This window comes from Python bivittatus, unplaced genomic scaffold (assembly GCF_059951505.1).
Source record: "Python bivittatus isolate LINGU-HERP-01145 unplaced genomic scaffold, Pbiv_v1 ctg000060_np1212, whole genome shotgun sequence".
Classification (NCBI taxonomy): Eukaryota; Metazoa; Chordata; class Lepidosauria; order Squamata; family Pythonidae; genus Python; species Python bivittatus.
The window spans coordinates 15,223,249-15,235,499 of NW_028277044.1; the positions used below are offsets into that span (position 1 = coordinate 15,223,249).

The 12,251-nt window shown below is 41.8% G+C and overlaps 1 protein-coding gene across 11 annotated transcripts in view; it reads left to right on the forward strand.

Moving 5' to 3' along the window:
- Positions 1-4,505: 4,505 nt before the first annotated feature.
- The window catches only part of ATP11A (ATPase phospholipid transporting 11A), a 122,897-nt gene continuing 115,151 nt past the window's right edge, over positions 4,506-12,251 (forward strand). For 4 of the 11 annotated variants that reach the window (XR_015795401.1, XM_088136528.1, XM_088136530.1 and 1 more), the window contains exon 1: positions 4,867-5,437. Coding sequence is in view for 10 of the 11 variants with exons in the window: in XM_088136528.1 (XP_087992654.1) it covers positions 5,399-5,437 (39 nt within the window). In the remaining variant the exon portion in view is untranslated. Of the gene's footprint in view, positions 4,627-4,866; positions 5,438-12,251 lie in introns of those variants that run through there. The other 7 variants (XM_088136527.1, XM_088136526.1, XM_088136532.1 and 4 more) reach the window with 3 other exon arrangements.

Below are 12,251 nucleotides of genomic sequence, written 5' to 3' on the forward strand. Positions count from 1 at the left end.
ATGTTTTGGTATGTTCTATTAATATCACACATTTTGGTTTCATAAAATATTCCGCATTTTGAATTTGAAAATCTTAAGAATGAATATCTAGAAAAAATATTTTGGGAAGCCCAATCAAGCCTCTTAAATGTGCCGCTTTGATTTAAAATCCTAGCTAAATAATGTTGTTCAATTTATGTTTAACATTTCAGTCTTTAGACAAATTGGATGCATGCTTAAGGCATCCAGGCCCTAAATTGGGCAATTTGTATCCTGCAAAAGACCTTCATTCCCCCTTGTTGCAGCTCAGAGCACTCCCAGATAACAAAACAACTGATTTTTGCTGGTTAACCCTTCATCTTATTTTGCTCCCCAAAAGTACTTTACATGATCCCAGATGCCCTGATGTTATATCTTTAACACCACAAAAACCCTTAAAAGAGGAAGAGAAGGATCAATAATGTTCAGCCCCATTTCCTGATCAGTAGAACTGTAATCCTTAGAAAAGAGAATGAAAAGGGCAGATTCTTAAGGGAAAATACCCCCCTCCCCAGCCTATCATCCTGCCACGACAGTAGCATCCAGAGTCTAGTCTGGGAAGTCCTTTACTCTAACTTTCTATTATCTATTTTGAAATACTATGCTGTTTCTGAAACTACAGCTCTGGAAATGTCTTCTGGAGTAGCACCAAAAAAAAAAAGAAAAAAAATCGGTGATTAGGGAAATGAAAGTAGGTCAGTAGCAGAGTACTTGCCTGAACCTTAGATACAAATGTAGAGATTCTTAGTCATTCCAACTAAAAAGAGTTACTACCAATGCTGAAGGACAAATTACCAACAAATATTCTAAGGCACAGCACTTCTCACTTCTTTCTTTCCTCCATTTTTTCCCCATTCTATGTCTCACTTTGCCCTAGCAAGAAAGGGGATAAAAGGACTTCTAAGGTAACATTGTGGAGTGGAGCATGGGGAAGATGTAGGATGGCACACAAACTTTGTTAACATTGAAATAAAGGAACAAGGTGACATTTATTAAATATTTAATAATGGGCTTTAAAGCAGGTTTGCTTAATTCTACAAATTATCTATATCACATCAATACTAGCCTATCCTGGCCACAATATTTATTTATTTATTGATAAGATTGATAAGGTCACCCAACTCAAAGAATGTGACTCTTGGTGGCGTATAATATAAAAAACAATAAATAATTAAAAAAGGAAAAAACTTTACCATATAACAATTAACAAATACAAAATATCAAATATCAAATGGTGACCAAGCGCATAATTTTTTTTTTTACTTCGTCTCCCTTACAAGAGGAGGTATTTGAAGGCTTGTATTCAGACCTGCACCACCCAAATTCCTCTCTTTAGTTCCTTCTGTTCTTATGCAGGAATACAACCTGGAGGGAGCTGCCCAGTGTTGCTTTTTTTGGTTTTGTTTTGCCCTTCCATCAACCAGTCATCACACCTCTTCACAGAGCTAATTTGATGCTTTGATGCTGGACAGTTCTTACATCTTCACCTATGAAAATTTAAGAAAAGATGCTTTCTTTTTTCAAAATGTTATCCGTGACATGTTTTCCTTTTTCTAGGAAACAATAGCTGTATTTGCACAACAGTGAGCCTTAGTCTAATCAACCACATTTTAGCTTCTTCTATTCATGCAAATCCATCAAGTTGAGTTGAGAAAACCATAGTTACATTGATTTTTGATGATAAGCCATCAAGTCAGTGTCAATTCTTAGCAACCTTTTCCAGGAAAATCTATCCCCAGCCCTTCAGGTCTTCCAACAGCACATCCATTGTTGCTGTAGTTGAAGTTCATCTATCTTGCTGCTGGTCATCCTAGTTTTCTCTTTCCTTCCACTTTTCCCAGCAGAGTTCTTCCCAGCAGAGTTCTCCAGAAAACTGTCTTCACAAACTGTGTCCAAAATATGATGATTTGAGCCTGGTCATTTGTGCTCTGGGTGAGAAATTTGAAGGTATTTGTTCTATGATTCATTTGTTTGTGTTCTTGGGCATCCTGGTAGTCTCAAAAATCTTCAATACCAAAATTTGAAAGTATCAATGCTCTTTTTATCTTCAAGGTCCAACTTTTGCTTCCATAGAGTGTCACTGAGAAAACCATTGCCCAGTTCTTGTAAATAAGGAATATGTTCTAAGGTATCTTGGATGTTGACATCTCTACTATACAGAATTTCAGTATACTCTTTCCATGTTTCTTTGATCTTCTTTGTATCCATTATTATTTGTCCATTAGCATCCTTTAACAAACCTCCTCCCGACTTCAGAGATCTTTGATGTTATAATTGAGATCTTCCACCTTTTTGAACCAATAACATAGTTAATTTGATTTCTGTGTACTCCATCTGGTGATATCACATAATAGGTGTTATTTTGGTTGTTTGAAAACTGTTTCAGCAATGAAGAAATCATTGGATTGGAATTAACTGATAAGTTATTCATCTGCTTCATTTTTGTATCTTAGGGCATGTGATCCAACTATATTTTCCTCTTTAATATTTCCAGGTTTGGCATTTCCAGGCTCTAACCACAAACAGCACATCTTGCTTGCATGTTCTGTCGATGTCAGATTGAATTTGACCATAAAACATTCTCTTTTTCTGTATAAATGGTTGGAATGTAAACTTGCATAACCATCATATTAAATCACTGTCCACAAAGTCTACTACACTGTACCCAAATACTCTCTTTACTGTGTCCTTCCTGACTATGAAACCAATGTCTTCTTTATCATGACCTAAGTAATAAGTGTGAGAGTTAATTTGGTGTAATGGTTAAGGCACCAGGCCAGCTGGGTGACTTTGGGCCAGTCCCTTTCTTGGCCCTAGGAAGAAGGCAATGGCAAGAAAATCCATTGAACTTCTGAAATCTTGCCAAGAAAATTGCATGGACTTATTTAGGCAATCACCAGGAGTCAACACTGATTCGAAGGCGCGCACACACACACACACACACACAAAAGTAATAAATAGTATAATTTTCTGACCAAATGTGTCCAATCCCAGTCCATTTCAGTTTACTATGCCTAAGATGTCAATATATAATTGCTTCATTTCATCTTTCATAGTACACCATTTGGGAACTGCAGTTTTACAGTTGTGTTGAGCTTTTCCTTGTTGATGCTTTTTACGTTCCATGCTCCCACATAATTCTGTTTCTGCAGTTTGGGATTTTCTTTTCCTGCATGTCTACACAGAAACTATACATTTGGAAGGCTTTAACTGAGCTATATCATAAACTCTATTAGAACTCCAAATGATCCTGCGATCTTCCTCAGTAACATGTTGAGTGCTATCTGATCTGAGGGCCCCATCGTCTGGCATTGTATTGTCTATCACTTTATCTTGTCTATCCATGTGGGTTTCCTTGGTAAAACACAGGAGCCATTTACAACTGCCTTCTCCCAAGCAGTATGAAATGATGCCTTTGCCACTCAAGTGACCATCCACCTCCAGCGTCTTCCTATATCACTGCTGCCTAATATAGGTGCCTGCTTGCTTTAGCTAAGCAGCTGGGATGACCTTCTCACCTTGCATGGACCTGCTGGGACTATATATTCTTGGAGTACACTTCTGACACTCTTTGCTCATTCCTTTCAGAACAAGGCCCCCTCCCCATGATGAGGCAGCATAATCGGACTCGACGGGGATAGTTACATTAACTGTGTGTTTATGAGTAATACAAACACAGCTAATGAGTAACATTAGTCTCCATCTTCAGAACTACAAGGTTATTATTTATTTATTTCAGTGCTTGAGGCGAAATATAATGCACTAACACTGCCCTTCCTAAAACTCCCGGCCTTTCTTTCTGTTTAATAATAGCTTAAGGTGGGGAGAGCTATTTCTAGGACTTTATTTTCACTTTGAAGTAATGCATCACTAGCTGATTCCAGCAAAGGGCATGACTTCACCCGGTATTTAGGGATCTCGTATTTGTTTACTTAAAACCAGTGTGGAGCTTATTCCCAGGTCAGAGGCGTAAGGGCTGCCTTTCTCAAAGTACCACAAAACTCTTCGTTGTTGTTTTCCTGGAGCTTTCTGGCGTGTCCAGTCCCCCGGACTCTCCTTGCCGCTGCACCCCAGGCCGCGCCCCCCTCCGGAGGCCGAGGCGAGCCGGCGGCTCCAGGAAAGTCCTCTCCCCTCCCAACCTTTTTATCGCTTTCACGCGCTTTTGGCAAAGGGGAGCCCGCGTTTTGTCTGTCTCGCCCTGTAATTTCAGGATCTGAACACACGTCGTTTCTTTCACTCCAGCTTTCTCCAGCCTGGTGCTTTTAGGATTTGGAGAGTATCAGGTGGGGAACGCGAGATTAATCGCTCTTTCACAAGGTCTCCGGGGGGGTGGGGACAAGGAGGAAAGAAACCACAGTCTGTGTGGGATTTGAAGACAACCACAGTTGCGCGCCCGGCTGAACAAAGGCACGTTCAGCCCCAGGCTTCTTCCGCCTTCGGCTCCCCCCCCCTCCCCCGCCCCCGCCCCCCGATGATTTGAGACTGGCGAAGAACTCCACAGCCCCGCCGGCGAAAGAGCGCGTCGGGAGCTGTCAGGCATCGCCGTCTGGGGGCTGCTGAGCGCTTCTGAAGTTCGCTCTGGTGGACGTAGATGTGCCCAGAGGCTCGGTGAGTTCCCCATGTCTCCCCGCCTAGCGCTCCCGACCCACCGCGCTCTGCCACCCCCGGTTCCTCGGGGGATTAAAGCGGCCAACGGCGCCCGTGGGACAGCCTCTCCACTCCTCTCTCAGGCTTCGCCCAAGGCGCTCCTGGAGATCGGAGAGGAGAGCACTTGTGGGAAACAATGGGGCGGGGATGGAAGGGTGTGTTGCTCGACTAGAGAAGAGATTGGAGCGCGCATGCTCGCCCGCGCCGTATGACGTGAGCTGCCTGGCTGAGCAGGGAAAGATCAAAGAGCTGGGAGAAGAGCCCGGCCGAGAGGCGAGTGGGCTGGCGGGGTGGCGCAGGAATCGGTTCGGCGCACCGGGAAGTTTCTGCGAGGAGGAAAAAGCGAGAAAACCTAGGCTAGTCTCCCGCGATCTGCCCGGGTCTCTGAGCAAAAAGTTGCCTTTCCTTTCTTCCTCCTCCTCCTCCGAAGCGAGCTGCCTTCGGCGCTGCTACGATTCGGGAACCGCGGACTGGAGCGCACATGGGAAGGCGAGCCCGCCTGGTGCAGGCATGACAGAGCAGGAGCGAGAGCCGAGCAGCCCCCGCCAGGAATACCCGACAGGTCATGGCAGGGCAGGGCCGTGATCGGGGCTGCTCTGAGGTCGAAATCCCAGCGCGGGTGCGGGAAGCAGAAGTGTGAGCGAGCCGAGGCGGAACCTCCCGCCCGCCCGCCCGGCGAGAGCAGCAGAGGGAGGCTGAGGGCGCCGCCGGAGCAGCTGCCAGTCGCTTCACCATGGATTGCGGCCGCCTCAGGACTCTTATTAATAGATACGTAAGTACCCGGGGCGCCGTTGCTTCGTTCACACGCTCGGCTTTACCTCTTATCCAGGGCGCCTAAGCGAATCCGGATGCCGACCTGCAGGCTGCCTCGCTTAACGTAGAAGCGCGCGCCTCCCCCCCTTCCCCGCCACATGGTGGTTGGCGGTTGCCCCTTTACGCACAAGGCTGGAGCCTCGTCCGTGGCTTTTCTTCTTTACAGGGAATTGCGACGGCTTCAGATCCCGAAGGAGCTGAGCAGAGCCGGCCCTTCTCTATTTGTGAAGTGCTGATCCGGGGATGGGAGATAAGTCTCCCCGCCCCCGCCTGTTCGTGACAGAGGAAGGATTACAAGTTTGAGGCTGCAAATATGGATCCTAGGTGCACTGCTTCTCTTTCCCATTCATGGAGGTTGCTTCTGAATACAGTTTGCATCTAGATGAGTAAATAGAAGGGTTCGATTTCAGTCCTCATCCTTAATGTGTTTGGTTGGAAGTATTAATAGAGAATGCCTTGATGAGATTTCTATGGTTGACTTTGCATCATGTAAACAGGCTTCAGACCATAGCTGTGCAGCAGACCCTACATTTATTTGGAAATAAATTCACTTGATCCAGTGTGGCTTATTGCCAAGACAGATGTTCATTAGATTGCTTCTCCAAGAATTATTACTTCTCTTTCATTCAACTTTTTCATTTACTTTTCATTCTCCCATTACTAACGTTTAGGCAATGCATGCTTTTATTATGAAGGTTTCGCTTCAGCATATAATTTGCACCCTGTAGTTTAAGTCTGAAGAAATTAATTGGGTAGCAACTATTAAAATTAATCACCAGTCCCCCCTCCCCCCGCTCTTCTCATTGTTGTTCTATTTAAGAAAAGTTTCAGCAATTGTTGTTGAGGGGCAGCAACAGATTGCAATCAAGAGGATCTTTTAATTACACCTTCTCAGTTCTCTATGTTTTGTATAAAAGCATGTTCCATTGATTTTACTGGAGCTCGTTTCTCAGAGACTGCATTTAGAATGACGCCTTAATGGAATGGAAGTTGGTTTTGACTAAATATTGTACATTTCAATTGGGAGAGTAAGCCTGTATCCTGAGGAGCACATATTGGCAAGTTATTGAATGCCAACAGCACGTGCAGTGGAATTAGAATGCCAGCTTGTACTTCATTCTGCATTTGTTCAGGGTTACTGACCTATAAAAGAGACTCCCTCCACACACCCCTGACATGGTATATTTAGAAGAAACACAGATTGACATTCACATTTCATGATGCCTCTTCTGCATGTAATACCTTTGCAGTCCTGGTTTAAATACTGTTTACACGCTCTCCTTTCTGAAGCTTTCTAGTCACTGATCAGTCATGAGTCTGATAATCCATCTCATGATTTGCACTGAGGTCATAAGAAAAAGCCCCTGAGGCATGTTCTACCTTATTGTCTGCAGCAGGTACTCGTTGCTAGCTTGTCTGGAGTTTCTTGATCACCCTGATACAATCTGTACTTTGTTAACTCAAAAGTGAAAACTTCATGTGAAATAGTAGGGCCTGATTACTGTGTTGCATTAGCAGATGCTGAGCAATAATAATAAGAGAAATAAAAGTAAGCAAAGGGAAATGAATCACATTTTGTTTAGCATAAATATTGGATTTATGCTAAACAAGCTAGCCAGTGCTACTGCTAAACAAGCTAGTGTTTAGCATTTAGACAGTGCTAGATGCTAAACAAGCTAGCCAACACTAGCTGGCGGTGAGCGTTCTTTGCATAAAATGCAAAAAAAAAAGGCAAGAAGTACATAATTGTGACAAGTTACACAATTTATAAAATCGTACATTTGCATGCTTTTCTGTTACTCTTCATAAATGTAGATATTTTGCATAAAATTTCAGATGCCATTTATTCATATTATTTTAGTGTTACTAGTCATGGAGTTAGTCAGAAATTATGAGGCACAGAAGCACTTACCGCCTTATGGAAACTTTGTACCTGGCTTTCTGTTATACTGACCAGAAACCAAATTAAACAGAAGAACAGAGAGTTGTGCATCCTCTATCACAGGACAAGCTTTGCTATAAAACTACGGATGGCTTGAATATTGCAGCTCCCTGGATTAGGTGAGATCAGCTAAACTTTTCAAACTGGCATGCTGCGTTACAATGTTCTCTGCTTTATTCTAAAATTAAAGAATCAGAAAGGGCCATTTAGTCCATCTGGATCTCCCCCCTGCCCTACCCCTATCAGTGCATGTCCCCAGATCATTCTTATCTCACTTCTCTGATCATGTTCCAGCTTGTCTGAATGCTTCTTAAAGTGTGGTTCCCACAATTGGGTACACTGCTTCAATTGTGCTTTGTCCAGCACTGAATTATGGTGGAAATATTGCTTCACGTGGTCTTGAAACTCTATTTCCATTAATTCAGCAGAAATGTTTCTTTTTTGCAGCAATAGCACCATGCTATCTTACATTTAAATTTTCATTAACTGCTATTCCAAGACTTTTTTTCGCAAGAACTGTTACCAAGCCAAGTATCCCCATCCTATACCTGTGCATTTGATTTTTGTTTCCTACAAGTGTATAATTTTGCATTTGTCTCTGTTAATTTTCATTCTGTTATTTTCAGCCTGTTTCTCTAACCTGCTAAGATTGTTTTGAATTACATTTCTGACTTCTAAGATGTTAGCTATCTCAAACAACTTTGTGGCATTGTTAATCTGGTAAGCATTTCCTCTATTATTTCCTCCGAATCTTTAATAGTAATGTTGAACAGTACAAGACGTAAAACTGAAGTCGTTCACTCAAGTTTGATTTGGGATCATTGTTGAGTATTCTTTTGAGAACAATTTTCAACAGTTGTTTTTATTAGAGTTTTACATAATTAAAAGCTAGTACAGAATTAGAAAAGATATACAAACAAAAAAGAGCAGAACAAGAAAGAGAAAAGGAAAAAGAAAGACATATAGAAAGTGGCCCTCCCTCCTGATAAGTATAAGCATTTACAGTAACTTTAACACCTTCTTCCCATTTCTCACCACTAAACAATAACCAAATTATAATTATAATTATAATGCTTGTTTTATTAGATATAGATCTAACTGAATGCTTGTTTTATTAGGTATAGATGGTTACAAAACACCAATTTAGTGAAATTCTATCTCCTCCACTTTCTACTACTACTGCTTAATTATTATTATTTTTTTTTCTGGGCAAGTAGGCACCTTTAACAAAGCATTTGGTTACAACCATCACCATTTTTATGTTCTGAAAAAGCTTATGGATCAAATTTAGGTCTCATGGGTAATTTTGGAAACAAGATAATGCTGTTTTGGGTACTTTGTTTTACAGTTTCAGTTTACAGTTTTACAGTTATTGTGGGGATCTTACTTAAATGGAAGTTTAGAATATGGTTACTTTGTCAGGAATCTGCTGGAAATTAAGAAGCTAAATTGTAAGAAGCATAGCTGTCTGGGATGGAAATTAATTACCCATCTGGTTTCTGAGGAGCAAGTAGAGGAAAGAGACTGCCCCATGAGCAAATTTGGACCTTCCAAAGAGAGAAACTTTTTAGGCTGATAACTGCTGATTTTATATTCAACTGACTCAGTGAAAGCCTTGAGTCATTCTGAACTTGGCATTCAGCACAATGTGGCCCAGGTTAGTGCAGAAAGAAATGATAACATGGGTCAGATATGAGACCAATTATATTTCTTTGGAGGCCTCTGGGAAGATGTGTAAGAAGAAAAAGATATGTAACTCAATTCTTCCTAAATCAGTAAAAGTATATGTTTTTCTGGATGGACCATATTTTTTTGGTCAGCTTTGCATGAAGGATTGTTACTTATTGAACATTCACAAGACAGCTGACTTCATTACTGAATCTTTTGCCAGTATTCAGTTGCAACATCTAAACAATAAGCTTAAGAAATTCATCTAGATTACTAATGCACATATGCCTATTGATCGTTCAGAATCAAAACTTGAGTTCAGGGGAAAAAAACCAGATAGGCAAATCTGAGCATGCGTTGAATGCCGTTTCTAATTCAGCTCCTCCGTAACAATTTTATGGGGGGAAAAACCAGTATGAAAAGCAAACGAGGAATTTAGCAATCTAATCTGACCTTTAAATGCAGTAGCTTTATCCTTCAGGTTGTAAATCAATCTTCGCACATTCCAAATGCTTTAAGGATAATACAATCTTAGTAGTCCATTTTTCATATTTTACTGTTTTTGTGGGTGGAAGGGGGCTTTTACATTAGTTTGGGAAGCATGCTAAGCAGGATGCCATTCATTTAGATAGGTCTAAATTTACATTTGCTAGCTCCTGATGTTTGTGTTTGAACAAACCAGAAATGCAAGGTCAAATACTTCGAATACTTTCTAGATTCAAAGGAGTAGAATGCTGGCAATTAGCTTACCTTCTGGAAATTGTGGAAAGTGTGATTTTCGTGTAACATCTGTGCCCAGCCTATAGATTAAACTGGGATTGCACTGCATAATCTGTAAAACTGTGGTTATTAATTTGTGTAGGTGTGCCTTAAAGAATAAACAAAACAGGTTTCTTCCCTTCCTTCAAGGAATAAATAATATGTTTCTCAATTGAGAGAGTAAATGCAGATGCAAATACTTGGACTTGGACTTGTTTAAAATGAAATGAGATGTTACCAGTGAACAGGAATCCACATGTCCATCAAGGAGCATTGGATGAATTGTGTGGCAAGAGTTACAAGGAAAGTTGTTAGTAGAATAATGCATCTTTAAATATTAAAATATTGTAGGTTTTTTTTAAGCTAGAGAGTCACTGTTTTTTCTTCTTTTTATTGATTGCAGTTAGATTGAACAAAAAAAGAAAATCAATCCCACTCATATAGAATAAATGAGATGGGAGGAACAATGCAGGAAAAGTTAGTGAGTCTGCAGTAGGAAAAAGGTACTTATTTATAAAAACAAAATAGTTTAATTATTTAATTATCTTAAGCCGTAATAGAATTACTGTTGTATAGTTGCTCAAGAAGCAATAAGAATGAACTTCAAGAAATAATGCTAGTTAAAGAATAAATCACTAGTATTTATGATGCTAGTATTTATGATACTTGCTTGGCTCAACCCAAGCAAGACTGAGTGGCTTTGCGTGTTTGGGCCTTCCAGTACCAAGGTTCTTCCATCTTTGATTCTGGATGGGGTGGTTCTGCCCCAGACAGAGCCGGCGTGCAATCTGGGGGTCCTCTTGGACTCATGGCTCCTGCTGGAAGAGCAGGTGGCAGCTGTGGCTAAGAGGGCCTTTGCACATCTTCGGGTTGTGCGTCAGCTGCGCCCATTCCTGGACTGGGAGGCTCTGTTCACTGTCCCTCATGCCCTCCCGTTTGGACTATTGCAACACGCTCTACATGGAGCTGCCCTTGAAGAGCATTCGGAAGCTTCAGCTGGTACCGAATGCAGCTGCCTGAGTTGTAAATAGTGTTGGCTACTCGGCACATGTAACACCACTGCTTCGGGAGCTGCACTGGTTGCCATTGTGTTTTGGGGTGCAATTCAAGGTGCTGGTCGTCATCTATAAAGCCCTTCATGGCTTGGGACCGTCTTACCTTAGGGGCCGTATTTCCCAGTTGTTTCTACCCATCCAATCCAGTCCAGCAGGTTGGGCGTGCTCCAGGTCCCGTCAGCCAAGGAATGTCCTGGCGGGGACCAGGAGACGTGCCTTTTCTGCTGTGGCGCCTGCCCTCTGGAACATCCTCCCTCCTGAGATTAGGATTAGGATGGCCCTGACCCTTTTGGCTTTTTGGAAGGCCTTGAAGACCTGGCTATATGCCCGGGCCTGGGGCCCCGAGTGTGTGAAGGGCCCTGTTTCATGGTTGTGTTGATACCGGCGGTTTTTAAAGATCTCTTGGCTGCACTTATATTTAATTTTTGTACTGTTTTTAATGTTGATTGTTTTTATTGTTGTTAGCCACCCAGAGTCACTGGTCTGAGGTGGGTGGCTATATAAATTGAATAAATAAACAAATAAATAAAATAATTGGTTTATGGACTGGCTTAGAAAAAAACAAGGTGTCACCGGATAAGATGAAGAGATATGATCACCTCTGAACCTTGTGGTCCCCTTCCCTCTCCCAGACCAACTTTGAACTGTGTCACAGAGGAAGGATTTAGTATTAGGGATGAGCATGAAATAGCAAATGTGTTTTGTTTTGAGCTGCTACAGAATAAAGCTCATGTGTTCATAAGTATTCACTTGAGGAACAAATGACCAGGCTCAAATTATTATGTGAAGACCCAGCTCCCTGGAAATAGTTCTAATGCTGGGAAAGGTGGAAGGAAAGAGAAGAAGAGGATGACCAGCAGCAAGGTGGATGGACTTAGTGGCAATTGGAAGAGCTGAAGGACCAGGGTAGGGACAGATCATCATGGAGACAATCTATCTGTGTGGTTGCTAAGAGTTGACAACGACTTGATGGCACATAATCAATCAAAGTAAGAAAAAAACTTAAAATATTTTGAGTGCTCCAGGCAGGGAATGCAAATGGAAACCAAGAGAACTTGAAATCAGCCTCTTAGTCCCTTGTTTTGCATCCTACGGCCACAAGAGTATGTGGGATAGAAGTCTGCACCAACTGCTACAGGCCAACTGCCCTACAGAAAAACACGGTGAAGGATTTAAACTTTCTTTCTAAACTCTTCGTATGAAAGCATTGGGATGGAAGCAATATTTAAATCTGTTATCAGAAAATTTCTCTGGATCCTCAACAGAAAAAAACAGAGGCCTTTCCAGATGCTTTTAATTAAACTCCTGGGGACACTTAGCCAACACCTTACAGGGCAGAGAAAGCACTG